Source organism: Maylandia zebra, linkage group LG6 (assembly GCF_041146795.1).
Source record: "Maylandia zebra isolate NMK-2024a linkage group LG6, Mzebra_GT3a, whole genome shotgun sequence".
NCBI lineage: Eukaryota > Metazoa > Chordata > Actinopteri > Cichliformes > Cichlidae > Maylandia > Maylandia zebra.
The window spans coordinates 16,324,698-16,344,876 of NC_135172.1; the positions used below are offsets into that span (position 1 = coordinate 16,324,698).

The 20,179-nt window shown below is 43.4% G+C and overlaps 2 protein-coding genes across 3 annotated transcripts; one reads left to right on the plus strand and one right to left on the minus strand.

Moving 5' to 3' along the window:
* The first annotated feature begins 3,058 nt into the window (after window positions 1-3,058).
* chtf18 (CTF18, chromosome transmission fidelity factor 18 homolog (S. cerevisiae)) lies at window positions 3,059-17,166 on the plus strand. Of its 2 annotated transcripts, XM_004568346.4 has the most exons (22): window positions 3,061-3,298; window positions 5,856-5,945; window positions 6,024-6,174; window positions 6,778-6,967; window positions 7,094-7,186; window positions 7,944-7,996; window positions 8,725-8,866; window positions 8,969-9,193; window positions 9,281-9,378; window positions 9,493-9,616; window positions 9,700-9,836; window positions 9,948-10,041; window positions 10,120-10,218; window positions 10,308-10,438; window positions 10,994-11,108; window positions 11,488-11,712; window positions 11,840-11,989; window positions 12,274-12,404; window positions 13,834-13,978; window positions 14,065-14,160; window positions 15,274-15,343; window positions 16,881-17,166. In XM_004568346.4, exons 1-22 carry the CDS (start codon window positions 3,211-3,213, stop codon window positions 17,000-17,002), a joined length of 2,769 nt encoding a protein of 922 aa, XP_004568403.1. In that variant the 5' UTR covers window positions 3,061-3,210; the 3' UTR covers window positions 17,003-17,166. The 2 variants fall into 2 exon arrangements, with proteins under 2 accessions (XP_004568404.1, XP_004568403.1); XM_004568347.3 differs by lacking the exons at window positions 13,834-13,978; window positions 14,065-14,160; window positions 15,274-15,343; window positions 16,881-17,166 and adding an exon at window positions 12,814-13,625 and having other exon boundaries at window positions 3,059-3,298.
* On the minus strand, window positions 17,093-20,082 carry gng13a (guanine nucleotide binding protein (G protein), gamma 13a). The gene is made up of 3 exons (XM_004568345.4): window positions 19,480-20,082; window positions 17,624-17,728; window positions 17,093-17,513 (listed from the first exon to the last, which is right to left on the minus strand). The coding sequence occupies exons 2-3, from the start codon at window positions 17,719-17,721 to the stop codon at window positions 17,408-17,410; spliced, it is 204 nt and encodes a 67-aa protein (XP_004568402.1). The 5' UTR covers window positions 17,722-17,728; window positions 19,480-20,082; the 3' UTR covers window positions 17,093-17,407.
* Between the last annotated feature and the right edge of the window lie 97 nt (window positions 20,083-20,179).

Genomic DNA, 20,179 nt, shown 5'->3' on the forward strand with positions numbered 1-20,179 from the left:
TGTATTCTTCTTACAGCAGCTATTCTGATGAATAGTAGTAGTTTAGTTCATTCTGTCTATAGTATAGTTCACACACCTGGATGCTTTCATATCAGACCCCTAATTAATGCTTACCTGTTACTTCATGGCAAATTTGCTGCTGTAAAATCTGCCTGTGCTAAAGTCTGTAAAAACTCATTCACACAAACATTTTTTTAATGTGTGTAAAATTTGTATTTCCCTTTTTACATAAATTATTTTGAGTATGAGATCTTAACAAAAGGATAAAATGAAGAAAAAAAAGGATTTGCCTCATTGTGCAGGTCATGAGATTGTAAAAATGTATTTAGGCTTAAATTTTAAGTGGCACCAGTTTAGCTAACAGTGTGAGCAGGAAACCATATGTCACTAAAGGCTGAATGCAGCGGCCCGGATTTGACTTTGACCTGCAGCCCTCTGCTGTATGTCCTCGTCATTCTGTCTCTTCCTGTATGCTCTCCACTGTGCTGTCATTTATTTATTTATACTGGGTACATAAATGCAGACATCGGGTGGTTATAGCTCAGGAGGTAGAGCAGGTCGAGTCTGCACGCCAAATATCCGGGGGCAAGATGCTGAAATAGGTCATCGCACATGAGAATATGAACGTGTGAGAAAACCCTTAGGTAGACAACAAAGTGCTTGTACGAACCAGGAAAGTTGTATAAAGTGCTTTGATTGCTCAGGTAGACTTTTCAGGTAGAGTATAAATGCACTATATGGGGTGGCTGTGGCTACAATGTAGCTTACCATCACCAGTGTGTGAATGTGTGTGTGAATGGGTGGATGACTGGATGTGTAAAGTGCTTTGGGGTCCTTAGGGACTAGTAAAGCGCTATATAAATACAGGCCATTTACCATTTATATGAGAATCATTTGCCATTCATATCTGAACAGTAGCACATATTTTATAATCTTGCCTCTGTACACCACCACAGCGGATTTTAGATTAGTCGATCGAGATGTGCCTGAAGTTTAGGAATTACAGGTGTTTTTAATTCACAGTCCCCATTTTCAGAGGCTGAAACTTAATGGGACAATTGACTGAGAAACAGCTTAATGGCCAGGTGAAATCTGCTCTTTTGCTAATTCATGATACATTAAGTATATAGAAAGAGTTGATACAAAAAGCAGAACTTGCATTTGGTAGCTGTTTACTGGAATTCTTGATGTGAGGTCCAGAGAGACGTTGATGCAAGTGAAGCAGGCCATTGTTAGGTTTAAAATCCAAAATGAACCAAACGAAAAAGAGATGACAAAAACTTTACAAGTGACCAAATCAACTATCTGGTTCATTTTCAAAAAGAAGGAATGCAGCGGTCAGCTCTGCAGCACCAAGAATGCCCGAAAGACCACAGAAGACAACTAAATTATGATGAATGATGTGGAAAGACAAAGAGCGTGTGAAATAAAATAGATCTGGAGGTATGATAAGTGAAGGAAACAGTTTATGGTGAGACTTCATCCAAGAATGAAAAACAATCAAATTATCAGTCAAATTGTGTTAGTCTGTACATCTTTGATTAACTACATAAACTCTACTGAGGTGGTTTAGAGAAAATATGTTTAATTTTCAAAAATCATACGGACCTGACTGCAGTTTTTAAAAGCTCTATTTTTTCTCAAATACATGTATTTTTCAATTTTAGTGTTTATTTTTCTCTACCTTTCTTTCATCAGTCATCATCAGTTTGGATATTTCATCCGTATAAAGCCAGTGCTGTATGAAGAGTTCTGACCTTTACTGTTTCACACACTTGTTTGTAGCTATGCTTTCTGACATGTTTGCTTTTGCTGGCCTCACAGTGAAAAAGCCTTTTCTCTGAGCACACCTGTACATTTTTCATCGGTGACAGCATGAAAGGATGGAGAAGTCCAAGAGTGGGTGTCAGGGAGAGTTTATCGGTCTTGCTTTTGTGCTCCCTGATGTGAAATTAACTCAGTGTCACACACAAGCCGCTGGCCGGTGTTTGTCCGCTATAAGGAGCAGATGGCGATGATGGAGACGGCCTGACGTCACGCACACCATCATCATTAATCTCTCTCTCACACAGAGCCACACAAAACCCCACTCTCACACTCGCAAAACACACAGCAACAGGTAACAGAAAGCCCACCAGTCACGTTTTAAGAAAATATCACTTAATTAAGTTTCCACTTGATGTAAATTTGTTTGCAGTTTGTTTCAAGCTTTTGGTGGTAAAAAGCAGCAAACTGAGAAAACGCATAGAAAAAATATATAAGAAGATATCAGAAGGTCTATTATTTGTAATATTCACACATGTGGATGTTATAACTTGTGTTTCATGAGTTTTAACAGTGCAGTGCATTGTTTACAGTGGAAATATGACCTTATAAAATTAAAAATAACTTATTAATATACAATATTACCATGTGCAACATCATATGTGGTATTGGTAAAAGCGATAAGAATAACTGGTGTGCATAGAGGTCTGTATGTGTGAATGGGTGGATGACTGGTTGTGTAAAGCGCTTTGGGGTCCTTAGGGACTAGTAAAGCGCTATATAAATACAGGCCATTTACCATTTACCATTAATAATATAGTAATGAATAAAGAAAATCTTCTCTAGGGCTGGGAGATAGACTTTGATGTCAACACTAGTGCATTTTATTGGAATACTTGCAAGTTTGACTGCATTTTAACTAAATATGTGCAGAGTTAGTTGATGTTAATTCAAGAGAAAACCTTTCAAATTAATCCAAATTAAAATGTCAAAGAAGCAACTTCAAAGGTATATGCGCAAAAAATATTATCTGAATCGGGCAGGAAATGAACACATCCGAGCTATGTCACTAAAGAGAAGTGACAGCGCCACCCTCTGGTCAAACAAGCAGAAACAAGGTTTATCTATTTGAAATTGAAACGATTCTGCTTTAAGGGAGACAGCTTGGCACACATTTAGTCGCACTGTTACAGGGAAATGTCGGCATTTTTTTCAGATATTCAGATCATTTAGCTAAGTAGTGTATGACGGGAAATAGGAAAGAACTGCGATAGCCAATCAGGAGTGAGGGCAACGGACCCGGATGTAATACTTCATAACAAAAAATTTGCCGGGAACACGACTGTGCCAAAGCTACTGTCGAAGCTGAGAAAGAAGCTATCGGGGGAAATATATTTTTCCTGATTATTTAGCCGCCGTGTCTCGGGTTTTATCGGACCAGGCAAAATGGACGAATACGATGAACTGTTCGAGGTACACGACGACTTCGAGGAGCAGTTTGCCGACGAGCTGGAGGTGCTGGCTGAGATGGAGGGTGAGTCCAAAACACTCAAGTTACCAAAAGGGTAGCTAGCCTATGATTCAACTGTTAAATCGCCGAGCTACTTCTCGGAAACCGTCGTAGAAAAGTGGAGTTTTTGTTTAGGAGTAGACTTAATTTAGGGCTGCTTTGCTTTTGAACAGTGCGGCTCTTGAGGTGCGTTTAAATGGCTTTCAGGATCTTTGGGAAAGCTGTGTCAGTGAGTTCGGATCGAGCAAAACGCAACAAAAACAGACTCCGGGTAGAATAAAAAGAAATAGAAGTGCATACATTCAAGCTACAACATAATAGCACAAGATAAAGAAAAATAATAAATATAATGAAAATAGAGTTTGAGATATCTGTACAGGTGCAATAAAAAGTAGAGTTTGCAAATAAGACTTAGAGGCAGTGATTATACACTCACCCGTATATGTAGATATGTGTAGCTGTGACTTTATAAAAGTAAAAAATAGGTTATTAATATACAGTATATGTGTAGATATGTGAACACACACATCTAACCAGCTAGTCACGTCGTATCAATTGAATGCATTTAGGCATGTAAACACGGTCATGTATTCCAGAAACTGCTGATCTACTGGGGATTTCCTGCACAGCCATATTCAGGGTTTACAGAGAATGGCCCAAAAAGAGAAAATACCCAGTGGCAGTTTTCTCTGTGCCTTTTTGATGCCAGAGGTCAGAGGAGAAGGGGCCGACTGCTCTGAGCTGATAGGGAGATAAGTTGTTATTTGTATTATTGTTATTACAACAAGGTATGCAGAAGAGAATCTCTGCAGATCTGCATCAAACCTCGATGCAGATGTGCTACAGCAGACTTCACTTCTGTGAACTAATAACTAATAATAATAATTGTCCAAGCATTTCACTACATATCGTACTGTGTATGACTGTGTACGTGACAAATAAAAATTTGAATTTGAACTAATAACGGGAAAATGAGGCTGCACTTCACACGGGCTCATCATAACTGGAGAGTAGAAGACTGGAAAAATGTTCTCTGCTGTGACTTCAGTTGCTGTGTTCAAATTATAGGGCCAGACTTTACTCATAAACATAGACAAACATAGATCCATCCATGATTAAGGCTGGTGAATGTGAAATGTAGTGTGATATATTTTCTTGGCATACTTCTGAGTATAATTTAAACACCACAGAGAATCTGAGTGTTGTTGCTGACCATGTCCATCCCTTTATGACTATGGTATGCGCATCATCTGATGTCTGCTCCTGGCAAGATAACACAATTACCACAAAAGCACAGATGCTCTCAAACCGGTTTCTTGAACATGACAGCGAGTTCTCTGCATTCGAATGGCCTCTCTGCAATCCATTAGCTTGTGGTGGAACACAAGATTCTCATCATCGATCTACAGCTGACAAATCTGCAGCAACTGCGATGCTTTCATGTCAATATGGACCAAAATCTCTAAGGAATGTTTCCATCACTTTGTTGAAGCTATGCTATGAAAAACGAAGGAAAAAAGGGGCCTGAATGCTCTTTTTCTTATGCATTTTGGTCATTTCAGCCAGACCAGTGACTCCCCAGCACAGCCTTGGCCTTCCCAGTCAGCCTATTCAGTTTCTTGGTGTCACAGTTTCAGATGCTCCTACACCAGCAGATAACTGCAGAGGAAACCGGACTAGCAACACCAGATAAATCAAGTGAAGTTAACATTATCATCATCCAGCAAAACTAATTCGGACCCCTCTGACACCTCACTGATGGTGCTGTTCTGTTCAGGACTATACATCCAAGAAAATGCTGACTTTTGTCTCTGTTTGGTTTATTATTCCCTCAATGGGTGTGTGAACTCCATGATTATACATACTATGTGGTATTTGAATAAGACTTATAACTAAATTCTTTGTTTAGTCCTTTGTCTATTCTGATGAAACAGGCTCCACACATCAGAAGATGTATGTAATCTGCTCCATTATTATCCCTAATAATTCCCCATATTAATGAGAAGAGTTTAAAGTAATCATTTACCACACAGTGGTACAGTTGTTCGTGATTCTGACATCATTAATTCATACTTATTCATAGCTATATACAATACCTAACCCTTTGTCAAACTGTATTATTTGTATGTATTGTTACGTTTATAAACCAGAGTAGAATATAAAATAAATTCTGAAACGCGATAACACGAGAACTGGTTGACAAAGTCCAAAGACATGCAGTTTGGTTCATTTTAAATTGTACATGTGAGTGCTCTCTGTCTCCAACCCCCGTGACCCAATAAAGACGGACTGCTCAGCTGGCTGTTTGTGGCTATATAAACATGCTGGGAACAGGGAAGTTGCAGAGCGCCCTCTGAGGACAGACTTTGCAACTTCAGCACCTATAACATGGTTGAAGGGTGTTTCTACCACTTCTTCATCCTCTTCATTTGTCAGCTGATCAGCAAACAGCCATACTGGTCTGATAGCAAATCGGTCAGGCTCAGGAGGATGGTGGTGATAAAGTTAAGATAGATAAAGTTAGGGTTAAGTCTCCAGGAAGTAATTAATGTATGATTTTATGTGTGCTTTAACATCGTAGACGAAACTTGCAAGCCGGGGAAACGCCACAGTCAGGGTCCAGGAGACGACATCTCGGATATAGAGCACCTGCTGGACAATCAGCCCATCAGTGAGTTCACCCTCGGGGTGCACCTGTATTTTTACACCTGTCTAATTTGCAGCTTTAATCTAAGCCTGCCTCTTCCAGCTCCAAAGGCAAAGCGACAGAAGCAGGACGTTGGTGTGGTCAAGCGACTGTTCAACGCAGCACAAGTTCAAGAGAGCAAAGTCCCTTCACTGAGTGATGACATCACACCGCCATCCTCTCCAGAGCACTATGAGCCCTCTCACGCCATCAGGTAGTTTTTTTTTAAATGATTTGTTTAGCATCATTGAATTTGACCTGTTTTACTCAGAGACACCTTCAATGTGTTTTATTTATTTATGTTTTATTTTTACCTTGATTTTTACTTATTGAGCTCATTTGCTTTGTTATATTGTGGCGATTTTATTGAACTATTGTATTGAGATCAATAATAGACATGTATTATATTAACATTCATCTGCATCTCTTTCAATTGATACCGGAGCAAAAAGATGTTCCTAAAAATCCCAAACATTTCTAGCGGAAATACATTTTAATGCAGAAACTCACACACAAGTAAGATGCACTTAAAAACAATACATGACAGTCATTTGAAGCAAAGTGGCGAGTATTGCTGGGGGCACAGCGGCGCACAGGTGCCTGAGGAGCAGATGTAGCTGGTGCTGAATGCAGTCGTCTTTTTTCCATCATATTTAAGCAGTTTCTGTTTTTGTCCTTGATGGGATTGTTGTACGTGGAGATGGGCATAACAATAACCTGCACGATAAAATTGTTATTTTAAAATCATACTTGTACAAAAGCGTGATTTCAGCCTTTAATATAAATCTGAGACTTCTGAACATGTTTTGTGTTCCAGCTCTACCCCTGCTGTGCTGGATATCAGCGGCTTTGCTGAGATTCCACTGACTCCACAGCGACCTCCCACAGCGGCGCCGGCATCCCTGCGTGTGCTGAAGCGACCTCCTTTAGAGGGAGACTACATCAGTGTGACGGACTCGTCTGGGAATCGGGTCTACCTCCGACAGAAAGAGAACGCAGAGACAAAGGTTAAATGCCCCCCGGTTATTTATCCGTGAGGCTGAATTTCGCACAGGCAGCATGTGCAGCAGCTGCAGCTTCCAGAGTTTGGTTAATATTTCTATTTCTCTCTACATTTCCATGTGTCTCTTCAGACAGCAGACTCCAGAATAGTACCAAACTCCCAGGGTGGACTGGGGCTGCTGGCAGTGCCGATAGGACTGCTGAGAGAGCAAGAAGCAGACAGGGTGAGTGACTCATTACCTTCCCTGCACCCAGTGTTAAAAAATGCATCTACCAAGAATATTTTTTATCCACTAAAATTGTGTTCATTTAAAAAAAAGTGGATTTATATTGAAATCTATTAATAGAATTAATATTGACCTCAAAGATGACCTTAGATGTGCTTAAAGTATAAACTTAAAAGCAAATTAAGAAATCTCATCATCACGCTACTTACAGAGACCACGAAGTCCCGACCCTAACTCTGATTGGCTAGTGTTCTGTGTTAATCTAATGGCTAAATGCTAATAAGAAGATGAAGAAACCCAAGAAATAATCTTCACATATTCAGTTGTCGCAGCATCAGCTTTCCTCAAAGCTCAAAGAAGCATGAATGAAGAACACAAAGTGCAGCTTCAGTGGACAGCTTTCATGCTTTTTAACGCTCTGCTTCACTTTGTCATCGTTAACTTTTTAATTCTGCACAACAGGGGCTAAGTTGAAGGACTGGGAGATATAGAAGAGTAGCTTACTTAGCAGTTTTTCTACATGTACAGCTCTCATAGCTACAGCACGTAGTAGAGGGACTTTTCATCTGCTCGTCTCGTTATGGAAGATCTAAGAATAAGAGCGTTTAGATTTCCAGTGTGACAAAAGCCTATAAATATAATTCATTTGAAAATGTGTGATATAATGTAGGCGCTCTAGCCCTTACATTAATAGCAGAACATACAATTATTGTAAACTCACATCAATGTCTCGTGTTCCTTTGAAATCTTGCAGCGCCACCAACAGGTTGTGGAGGAATCGCAGCGTCTTACAGAGCTGTTAGCCAGGTAACTCACTTCCTGTTTCACTCACAGACATCAACACACTCATGTGGGGCTCAAAAGAGGACACAGACTGGGCTGGTTGTAAAATAACAAAAACAGAAAACATCAGCTGAGACTGATAAGATGGCGTGAGTGGTGGAGTGGTTAGCGGTGTCGCCTCACAGCAAGTTCTTGGTTTACATCCCACCTGATGTCCCTGAGTGGGTTTCCTCAGCCTTTCTCCCACAGTCCAAACACAAGCACGTTATGTAGTTTGTGATTCTATATGGGTCGTGTGATATGGGGTAGATGGAGTGGTTGAAGTGCACAGAATAAGTGCTGTGTGATCCATCCATCCATTATCTGCCGCTTATCCGGGGCACGGGAGTATCAGTCTCAGAGGGGAAAATTAGACCTTCCTCTCCCCAGCCACCTCTTCCAGCTCGCCTGGGGGGAAACCAAGAGACATCATTTCTCCAGCCTGTCCTGGCTCTGGCCCGAGGTCTTCCCTCAGTCTGATATACCCAAACCACATCAACAGGCTCCTTTTGATGCGGAGGAGTAACCACTCTGCTTTGACCTGTACAACTGAACTCCTCACCCCATCTCTAAGGGAGCATCAAGCCACCTGTTGGAAGAAGCTCATTTCCCTCTAATATCCACAATCTCATTCGTTTGAGACACATCAAGACTGAGTTTACATACACGAGCAGGAGTTTTAACTGCGTTTTTGTGTTTATGTCACATTCCAGCAGTGTAAACGACGCGTTAGTTGAGTCTGAAAACCCAGAAGATGAAGAAAACGAGGATCCAGAGGACACAGAGGGCCGAGCATCTCGGCTGTGGGTGGACAGATTTTCACCGCGTCACTACACAGAGCTGCTCAGCGACGATGTAAGTGATGTGCAGTGTTTCTGTGTGACTTTAAGGAGGAAGGCTTATTCTAAAGTCTTTGTGGAGGCGGCTTGTTGATGTGGCGCGTCTTGTGTCGTTCAGTTCACCAACCGTTGTCTGCTCAAGTGGCTGAAGCTGTGGGACACCGTAGTGTTTGGAAGAGAGAGGAAGTCCCGCCCTGCCCGATCCGACAGACAGGCTGCCAATCAGAACGCATTTAAACCCAATCAAGGAAATCAGAATCAAAATCGCTTCAAGAGCAAGATTGAGGTGACCGAGGAGCTGCTGGAGGCAGAACTGGACCAGTACAAACGACCCAAATTTAAGGTCTAAAAGCTGCACATCTGTCACATCTGTTTGCATTTGATTACCTGGCTTTTACACACGGTGTGATTTATTTTGGCCTCTCTCCAGGTGGCGTTGCTATCCGGTCCTCCAGGTTTGGGGAAGACCACCCTGGCTCATGTCATTGCAAAGCATGCTGGGTACAACGTGGTTGAAATCAATGCCAGGTTAGTCACAATAATAATAAGTGAGCAGATAGTGGCAGTAAGTCATGGAGATGGCAGGTTTACTGTCATCCTCCTCCTTCACAGCCTCACTTGGCGTTGTTGATGTTTGTGCAGTGACGATCGCAGCGCCGAGGTGTTCCAGAAACGCATCGACACAGCGACACAGATGAAGTCCGTTTTGGGAGCCAATGAGAGGCCGAACTGCCTCATTATCGATGAGATTGACGGAGCACCTGCGGTACACTCCTGCTTTAAATTGGTAAAGAGCAGCTAATTGACCGCAGCCGTTCTTAATGCCTTGCCCTTTGATGTGCTCCGCAGGCCGCCATCAACATACTGCTGGCAGTTCTGAACAGGAAAGACGGACACGGGGGTGAGGCTGGCGCGGAGACGGCGAAGAAGAAGAAGAAGAGGGAGTCCATCTTACTGCGACCAATCATCTGCATCTGTAACGACCTGTAAGAGAAACTGTGGCATTAACAGCAGAGTGGGAACTGTGAATACCTGTTATTTGTTTTTACTTTATTTTTACTTCTTTATCGTTTTAAAGTCATCTGTTTCTTTTTAAGTTATGTCCCAGCTCTCCGGCCTCTCAGGCAGCAGGCTTTCCTCCTGGCTTTCCCACAGACTCAGCCTTCCCGCCTGGCACAGAGACTGGCAGAGGTCAGCATAGTCACAGATGCACGCACACATCTCGACACGCGCTGCTGATCCTTGTTTAAACGAAATCGCTGTTTGCAGATCTCACTCCGCCAGGGGCTGAAGGCAGACACGGGCACCCTGATGTCACTGTGCGAGAAGACCGACAACGACATCCGGTCCTGCATCAACACGCTGCAGGTGGGTGCCGCGGCTGAGAAGGAAAGCCCGGCAGATGCACAGCCAGTGTGAAGAATTCGGTGTAAACATGTGTTTGTGCTTCTGTCCAGTTCCTTCATAGTCGTGGCGTCAAGCAGCTGGACAGCAAGACGATTCAGAGCATCTCTGTGGGGCAGAAGGACCAGAACAAAGGCTTGTTCCATCTATGGCAGGAAATCTTCCAGTTACCACGTACAAAACGGTACGGCGAGTTCCCCGAGACAGGCCAGCAGTCTGTCACATGGCTAACACAGAGAGAGAGATGACGATTCACACCTGTGGGTGTGAAAATTATGCAAATATCACTAAGTAAATAGATAAACCTTGAAGATAATCATAGCGCATATGAACTGAGCTTAGTATTAAAATGTCTTTTAAAGTCTTCAGTTGAAGCAGGTGAAAGTCGTAGGAAGCCTTGAAACGAGTCACTGTGTCTTTTCTTTTCCCTCCCTGAGCCTGATTCTGCCAGAGGTTTCTTCCTGCTAAAAGGGAGTTTTTCCTTCCCACTCTTGCCAAGTGCTTACTCACAGGCGGTCATGTGATTGCAGGGTCTCTACCTTACAATATAAAGCACCTTGAGGTGGCTGGTGTTATATAAATAAAACTGAATTTCCTGAAAAACAAACGACCGCCAGACCATCGTAAACAGTCATAAGATAATGTTAAATCTTTGGCACAAATAAAAGGTACAGCAGGTGTTTGAGGTGTGTAGAGGACCATATGTTGCAAATTACTGATAAATATTCATTATTTTCAGGAAACGTGTCGGTGAGGGGTTTGAGGACGGACCGGGTTCGGGAAGTGGAGCTCACAGGTTCCAGCACATCTTGCATCTGGCTTCGTCTAGTGGAGAATATGAAAAGGTTTCTCAGGTAATACAGGAAACTCTATGGGACCTGCTCTGCTCATTTCAAATTGCTTGTTATCTTATATCGGGCCCTCACGCCGCTCCTCAGCTCATCGATTGTCTGAAACGAGCTTCTTTAACTCTTGCACCTTTAAACCGACTCTCTTCTGATTGGTTGCTTGTCATAAACAGAAGGTTTGAAAAGCAGGTGGGTGGGGCTTCTGAGTTTTTGGCTCACAGGGATTTCTTAACTCACGCTGACCTCAATGTTTGAAACTTTAACCGTGCTTAATATGAGCAGTACAGAAAAGCTGAGGAGGAGCACTGACTCATGTGGAAGTTTCCAGAATATAAAGTAGTTCATGGTTCACTGTGTAATGTTGCATTACATCTCTTTTCCTCAGGGTCTGTATGATAATTATCTGTCCATGCGTGTGAGGGACCCAAACCTCCAGAGCGCGTGCGAGGCGCTGGATTGGCTGGCCTTCTCAGACAAGCTGAGCCACGTGATTCTGCACGGGCAGAACTTCTCTCTGATGAAATACCTGCCCTTCCTTTCCATCACATTTCACTTCCTGTTTGCCCACACGAACGTGCCCCGCATCAGCTATCCCCACAGCCAGCACGAGGTACGACTCTCCTACACACACCTGTGCAGCAGTGCGAAGGAAAAGTGATAAAAGGAGAAGAAGACGTTTTTGTTTGGGTTTTTTTTAAGGCATCATTGCTGATCAGTCACTATTGTGTCCCGTCCAGGCCTCCTCCCGGCTCCTCAGCTGCAAGAACGCTCTGTCCACCATGTTGGCCGACACCCCAGCAAGCATCAGAGCGAGGATCAGTCAGCTCAGCCTGACCCTCGATATCCTCACCTTGCTTCTCGACATCATCTGTCCCAAACTACGGCCCGTATGTAAAAGCTTACATTGTAACCTTGGTACATGCCTGTATGTTCAGCCCAAACTCCAAAACTGTGCAAAATGTGCAGAATGCAATGATGATGATGCCTTTTTTTAAAACAAATCTATGGTTTTATGGTGCAGATCTTATAAACCTAAATTTTGCACATCAAACATTAAATTTGACAAAAAGCATTGTAAATGTAGGACCTGAAATGCCAGGTTTTAGCCTCTGTGTCTGCTTAGATAGATGTGGGTGGGTCATGATATCAAAGTTTCTTATTCTTCTTTCAGGTGAATCCACAGCTGTTCAGCAGCAGAGAGAAGGAGCAGATGCGTGAGCTGATCGACACCATGCTGGCATACAATCTCTCTTACAGGCAGGACCGCACTCCAGAGGGACAGTACACCTACGTGCTGGAGCCGTGAGTACACGCACACGTACGCACACTTGGCTGGACTCCACTGTACACTGGACTCATGCAGAGCTGATGTGTGTTTGAGGGGTGTTGAAGGTCACTGCTCTTGTCCACACTGTGGTTCTCTGCATGGAGGCTTAAGAGATTAATCCCCTTAACACCTGGTGGGCGTGTGTGTGTGTGTGATGGTCGTGGTTGAAGCAGGGTAGCAAGCAGTAAAGCCTCACCGTTGGATGCAGGTGAATGGAGGAGAGGATGGAAGGAGGGGCGGGTTTAAGTTAGATAGGTTAGTAGGCAGTAAGTGACGAGGTGGCCTTTTGAAAGGTCGAGGAATGAAAGGATAAAAGAAGAAAAAGAGCATTTTTAACTTGAGAGACTTTTACTTAATGTTCACCCTCATTTTTGTGATTCTGAGGATGCCGGCGCCTGCTGCAGTTAGAATGGGATAACCAGCTTGTTACCTCAGCCATGCCGGCCCGTGTGGAGGAGCAGCGGGACGCCCAGGACGGCTCCTTTCTACAGGCTCGCTGTGACGAAGTGCTGGTCACCAGCGACTGGGGCCTGCCTCTAGTGCTGGCTCTGCTGCTGCTGCTGCTGATCTACACCTTTCTGTACCTGCCCTCTCAAGCGCACCACAACTCCACTCTCTGATATCTCACGCATAAAAGGCACAGAGTGCAGCCGTGGATCTAAACATTTAACATCACAAACAGCGGATGCGCTCAGGCAGGACAAGATTATTTGATTGGACTGCTCTCTTTTTGGCCGCAGTTGGTGATTGGTCATGTCGGACGCTGTGAGCAGGAGGAGATGTGCAGGGAAGAAGAGTGGGAAAGATGAGGAGAGGTCATTTAAAATAAACCCTAGAACTGATGTCTGCTTTCATGCAGAAGACTGTGTGTCCTTATAAATCCCTAATATGTCCTAATACGGTTAAAAATGAATTTAAAAGTAACCTGCGGCTAGATTTTAGTAATATGAAGTTTAACCAGTGTTGTTCATTTTTATTGTTTGTTACAGAACTGCTGTTGAATTGTGTGGATTCAGATGTTAAAGATGATATCTGCACATGTAGATGCTAATGATAACACGGTTGACATAACGCTATTCCACAATAAATAGCCGACTGAACCGTGTGACTGCTTTTATTGTATTTATTGGTCCACAGGGCTGTGAGTGAGTGTGTGTGTGTGTGTGGATTGAGTTGGAGATCAGCAGTAAGAGGATTAAAGTTTTAGAGAATGAGAGATTCTGGGTTTTATTCTGGGGGGGGGAAACCAAAACAACAACCACGGCACCAGGAGTGGAAGCTTTTTGTTATTGTTCGTCATCTAACAGGGTTCAGCCGAGTGTCAGTTGCATCACAAGTGCATTTGTGTTTACTGCGTGTAAACAACGAGCGTCTCGTTTGTTTGTGTTTACTGCGGGTTTCCAGGCGCGTCGAGGAGGTGGTGAGGTTTCCAGGCCTGCCTCCGCGCCGCCAGCTGACGTACCAGGCCAAACAAACCATCAGCAGAGAGATGGAGCAGGAGAAGATGAGGAGGGCCGAGCAACTGATGCTGCTGCGAAACCCAGCACCGGTGAGACTCGGGCACGCGTAGCACCTGGCCCCGCGCGTGCTAATTAACGTGACGTGTTTGTAATGCGCCGTGTCTGTGTGACGTAGAAAGCGGAGGACAAAAAGAGCGCCGGTCCTAAAGCAAGCAGGAACCACCAGCAGAGGCTGGAGAACATCGTCAAGCAGACCACAGTGGAGAGCAGGGTGAGGCGCACAAACACTTTGACACGCTGTTAGCTGCTGGAAAATCACTGCTGCTCTGGACCAACACTGCCTGATAATATGGTCTGATTTGTAGTTGTTATTTTTGGCCTGAACACAGAAAAAACACTTATTTTTTTCTTTTATTTAAATAATTTATTTGTTATTTTTTTAACTTGAAAGTGCCCCCTCTTAACCTTTGATACAGTTCATGGGGGTGGGAGTGTATACCAGCTGACACCGGGGGGGGGAGGAGAAGCACTACCGTAGGAGAAAGCTTTATAAACCACATACAGGCTTCGTTTATTTGTTCAAAACTGATCTTAAATTTTCTCTAATTTCTGATTGGTCCACATTAGCTGCACAACATGTTTGCCTTTTGTTTTGGTGATGTTGTCATAAAAAAAAATCTGAAATAATCCACTGGGATTATTCTTTAATTCTTTAAGATTATCATTTGGCACACTTTCATGGTGAAACGTTGTCTATTAGGAAGAACAACGTATTTCTGGCTGAAACCAAACACAATATATTGGCACAAATACCTCACACCAGCTGTTAAGCACGGTGGTGGAGGGGTGATGGTTTGAGGCGGTTTTACAACCACAGGAAATGGTCACCTTGTAGTCACTGAGTCATGCAAACTCCTCTGAATGCCTTCAACCTCAATATTGCTGCTAAAGTTACTGAGTCATGAGGTGTGCTTAGTTTTTCGCAGCACTGCACAAAAGAAAAAAAACACAGAGCTCAAGTTTCCACTGCCGGTAACATGTTTACTGTTATAGACTCTACTGTATGTTCAGGGTGTGGTCACTGTGCTCCTCACACATGTGGGTGTTAGTTGGTGCCTGCTGGTGGAGCCAGAGTGGAGCAGCCTGTCTGCACTGAGCCTAGATGAGTTATAATAGTTCCCTCTAGAGGGCAGGAATGAGGCTAATAAGAAGCCACTGGGTCACAGTCCCCGATGGAGACAACTGGGAAATTAGGCTAATGAGAGAGAGAGTGTGTGTGTGATTGTTCACTGATATTGACCTCGTTATTGAGGACAAAGCGTTTGAAACTTCCTGTTTAACTTCATCCTTCTCATCACTTTGTTGTTGTGTTTGCGTCCTGCAGCCTGAGGTGGATTTCTTTGGTCGAGCTGTTGCCCCTAAACCCCAGAGACCACAGCCGTCATCAGACACAGGTACCTGACTTCATTTATCTCAAATGTGGAAAACACAGGCTGCTCTGATTTTTTTTTAATACTTAATGCCTCGAAGCACATCAGGTCCACACGCACCAGAGGTAACAACTAATGTGTGTTATGTAACTTTGGTAATTAAGCGTTTTTGTTGCAGTCTGCAGGCAGAGCTGCTGGACTGCCAGCACTGTTACCACTTGCATTTATTATCAGATCTCTGTTAGCCAAACAAACTACTTTGCACAGCGCGATCCTTATATTTATGCATCAGCCAATAGAACAAACATACTTAATATTTATTTCCTAAAATGTACATTAATAATAGTGTCCAGCATTCCTCAAAATCAGTTTACTACATTTTCCTGAGATGTAGCAGTTGTAGCCCTTGGATGCTAATAAAACTCTTCAAGGTCATTTCTGAGCCTGCTGGTGCTTTTGAGTCAGTGGAGGCAACTGTGACTGCTGTTTGAATACATTAAATCTCCACCCCTCCTGCAGTTCTGGAAAAGTGCATCATCGTTAGCTCAGGACCCGTAACATGTCTCTGTGCATGTCTTATTTACCGTATGACCAAAAAGTCCCATTAAAAGCACTAACCCTCCTGAAACCACACCATCAGGGGCATTGATGAGCAGTGTAATCAGGGTGGAAACGCAGACCTGTGGTCATTTGTAGGTCAAAGCAGGATTTATTTACTAAAACAGGCACAGCTCCACATCCTCTGTAATGCTTCCCAGACTTTTTTATTTTGATTGGATCGGTTTGTGGAGAGGACTGAGAAGCACTAATTTGGATCTGGTGGCGTCAACGGTATGCATCAGTACTTTAGATGGGTGCATAGTTGAATTATGCAATAATGTGACAACAGTGTGAGAGTGAAAGGATGCTATGGATTAAATGATTATCAGTCTGCAGCTTTCATCGTCTTTACAGAGCTTTATGTTGAGCCACAGATACACAGATATTTACGCCGATGGATCAGATTTTTATTGTACTTGCGGCTTCAGCCTCACTGCTCTCATAGTGTCGTTTTTACACTACAGCAGGCGGCTGTTTTCACTGGAAGACACCACTGTTAGCAAGTAGTTAGCATTTAGCTCCTCAGGAGAAGGAGACCAAAAGTAGAGCTAACAGAACAAGTTAAAAATAAACTGTAAATAAACAGTGTTGCTGCCTAACTGCAAATTTTCCACTGGAAGTTGAAGGCTGATGATGTTCATAACTTATTTCCACCTCCTCAAGTCCTCCATCCAAAAAAAAAAAAGGAAAAAAAAAAAGAATTCACCCTTAGTGTGAAACTGGAGCTAAACTAGTTACACAGATCAGCATCGGCTCTGTTGTGGGATTTATTGATGTAAAAGTCATTGGTTTGAGCTGAAATGACAGAAAACTCTTTGGTTTAAGAAACTTGGACTGGAAAATTTATATTAATTGAAGTATGAACTTTTTAATTCATTGTGAAAAAAGCCACCAGCTTAATCAAATATGAAAATACTTGGACCCGAATGAGTGCACTCAAAGCCTGTTTGTGTCTCCGCAGGTGAGAAGAGAGCAGATCTATCTATGGGGACAGCAGTGGGCAACAGTGACGTGTGGTTCCGGTTTAATGAGGGCATGTCCAACGCTGTCAGACGAAATGTTTACATCAGAGATCTGCTGTAGCGCACACACACACGCGCACACACACGCTACTGTCTCATTCTCAGCTGCACTTGTTGTTGTATCATATGAAAGAATCTTAATCAATGCGTGTTAAATTCAAAACAGTCTTTATTTGGATTGACAGTGTAAAGAGCCAATAAAAAGGTGCTGTTCATCAAAACAAACCTCTAGAAAGCTACTCGGTGCTGCACACTCACACATACACTCGTCTCCACAGAAAGCATTCAGAGAAAAGCGGTGATAGCACTGATCGTGTGTGTGAGCGAGCATGTGAGTTAGTGCAGTGCGTCATCCTTCAGTTTGTATGCATCCGTGATTGTGTGTGTGTGTGTGTGTGTGCGTGTGCGTGCGTGCGTGCGTATATATTTATATATATGAGTGTGTATGTGTGTGTGTGTGTGACCGCTAGAGAATCACACACTTGCCCTTCTCCACCCAGGGATTGGCTCTCATGAGCTCCGGATTCAAAAATGGATCTTCACAAACACATCCCTCGATCCATTTCACCAGCCTACAAAAAAAGATCAAAGAAAGAGAGAGTCGTACGGTCAGCAACGGGTCACACGCTGTACTGAACAGAGAGGGAACGAGTGTGTGTGTGTGTGCAGCAGGTGGACTCACTCAGTGACAGTGATGGAAGATTTCTCTCTGTTGATTGCCAGCTGATACTGAAGGCTTTCCACTTCGCGCTTCATCTGTGGGATGTCCCACTCCTCCATGATGCTACTGTTGTGTATACACACAAACACACACACGCAGATCAGAGACTGAAAGAGCACAGCTCTACTACACAGATGATTAAAGCTTGTTTTTGTTTTGCAACTGCGCCAATTTTAGAGTGCTAAAAGAAGTAAAAGCAGCCGACTGATCCTGCTCCAGCTCCTTTTTGAAGCGGGAGTATTTTTGTTGTCGCTTCTGCTCTGAGTCATAATTCACTGCGTGGATAAGCTCTGCACAGAGAACCAGTGTTGTGTTATTTTCTAATTTTTCAAAATAAAACTCACGTTTAAAAAAAAACTAATAAACACAACTTTTTGCAAACATTACTCTAACAGGTGTAAGTTGCGCTCGTGTTGTGGACTATTTTCAGCTGTGGATGAATACGATTTTACTGGCTGTTGACCTCTGACTCCAGAAGGATGGTTTGTGTGGGATTAGGCATACAGCAGTGTCCATGTACATAATGGAGAAGCAGGTTTCAGAGAGACTGCCAGTAAAATGATCAGAAGTAAAATAAGTAAAAGGGCTTGACTTAATTAATGAGGTGGGAGGAGTGATCCAAATATTGATAGTATCGATACCAACACTGATACTGGCATCAGATTGATACTGCCGCAACAGGATTTGATATTTTGTTTCTATTCTCTCTTTTTTAAAAAAAGAAAATATATGCTTCAAACATGCGCTATGAAAAATGTCTCAACCTTTGTGTTGACTGTCGCATCTATTTTATTTATAGCCTAGAGCAAATTTCAGCACGTTTACATTCCAGGTCTTCAAAATACATAAAAAGCTTAAAGTTGTGTTAACGCGTTATTGTGGAAAGTTCAAAATCAGTGATTTGGTGATCATTAAAACGTGTGGAGAATTTGGCAAATCTGATTCAACTCTTACATTATGCCACACTGCTCTGCCCTACACGAGCTGCCTTTATTGGTTAAAAGTATCGGTAATGGTATCGGCAATACTGGCCCTGTATTTACTTGGTATTGGATCGTACCAAAATTTGCAGTATGGGACAGCGCTAGTGGGAAAATATGACGCCACATTAAAATTGTGCTTTCCTCATTTTGTTAGGTTTATCCATTGTATTTGAATCCTGTTGACATGTAAAATGTTTATACTAGAGCAAGAATAAACTGATTCGTTTAGTGGAGACGGAAAGCACAAAGAAAAACAGTCACAGAGCGAATTTCTTAAAAGAAGAGCAGGTCATGAACTGTTTTCCATTTTTCTCTCTCTTGTTCCCAGAAAAAGGATCGAGTTACACCATTTAAATGTAAATAATCAGGGTAAAACGCGTTTTGTCTCTTTCTTAAGACACCTCAGGATATTTTAATATATTTAATGTTAGAAAACAGGTCTCGTGTTCTTATCTTATTTGTGCCCTGCCCCACCCTGCCCCAGGCCACATTACAGCAGCAAGACACAGCCAGAGAGTTCAATCATGGATCGGTTAAGCCCTCTCTACTGGAAGCTGTCTCCCTCCTCCTGCTCTTCATCTTTTTAATGGATCTAAGTAGGTCGGCTGCCGGTGCCGGTTTCCACCACCAGCATCCATCCTGCTGCGCTTCTCCACCAGCCAACCGGTCCATGAAAAGGCCTTCATCATTTAATTACAGGCAATGCTACAGCCCCATCACGGTCTTCCTCCCATTTTACAGCAGCTTCTGTCCTCCCTCTCATAAAGGAAGGACATAAATGTACCTCGTCGTGAACGTGTGGTGACAGCGAGTGAATGACAAAGCCGCTCTTACCGTCAGGCCTACCGGGGAGAGGACCGCTGTTCGAGTGTGTGCGCTGCCGGGTGCAGACCGGGCTTCAGCGGCGGCGAGGACCGTTCAGGGCCGGGAGTCGGTGGCGTTTCACCGGTAGATGAGTACGGAGTCGGTGGGGGGAGGAGGCTGTGTGAGTATATGCGTGTGTGTGTGTCGGCTCTCCGCGGCGTAAAGGCACTCCTCTGCGCTCCTCCCCGGTAAAGCTGGATGCTTGCGGGGGCGGAGAGAAAAAAAAAAAAAGCACCAGCGCCTGCTTTGACAGTCAAACGAGAGCCGGAGCAGACGCACCTGTATGGAAATCCGAGCACGCAATGAGCCTCAGCGCAGGCAGGGAAAACGCAAATGAGTCGCTCCGAAGGGAAAACACGCAGGGAGGTCATTTTCTATTCATGTGACCGGAGGCTATGCCTGTTTCTCCTCCGAGGCCCCCACAGAAAGTACCAGAACAGTACTTTGATTTTTTTCTTTACTCAGCTCTGGTACAGACCATCAAAAACACCTGACCTGTAATCTAAACACGTTTTCCTTCTCTCTAATGCTGCCATTGTTTTGACCACTAAACTTATTTTAACCTTCATCATGCGGATGGGTGCTTCATCTTTTCCCAGGACACTTTGACATCTGCATGGATTGAACAGCAGATTCTTAATTAGTCACCCTGCTGTACCTCCCAGTGCAC

What these genes read in the sequence shown, in the direction of transcription:
- chtf18 (XM_004568346.4), top strand. Translation starts at nt 3,211, where the DNA reads ATGGACGAATACGATGAACTGTTCGAGGTACACGACGACTTCGAGGAG. An exon ending in CTTACAGAGCTGTTAGCCAG is followed by an intron (nt 7,997 to 8,724) that starts GTAACTCACTTC and finishes GTCACATTCCAG; the next exon opens with CAGTGTAAACGACGCGTTAG. An exon ending in AGATTGACGGAGCACCTGCG is followed by an intron (nt 9,617 to 9,699) that starts GTACACTCCTGC and finishes TGTGCTCCGCAG; the next exon opens with GCCGCCATCAACATACTGCT.
- gng13a (XM_004568345.4), bottom strand. Translation starts at nt 17,721, where the DNA reads ATGGAGGAGTGGGACATCCCACAGATGAAGCGCGAAGTGGAAAGCCTT. An exon ending in TCTTCCATCACTGTCACTGA is followed by an intron (nt 17,514 to 17,623) that starts GTGAGTCCACCT and finishes CTTTTTTTGTAG; the next exon opens with GCTGGTGAAATGGATCGAGG.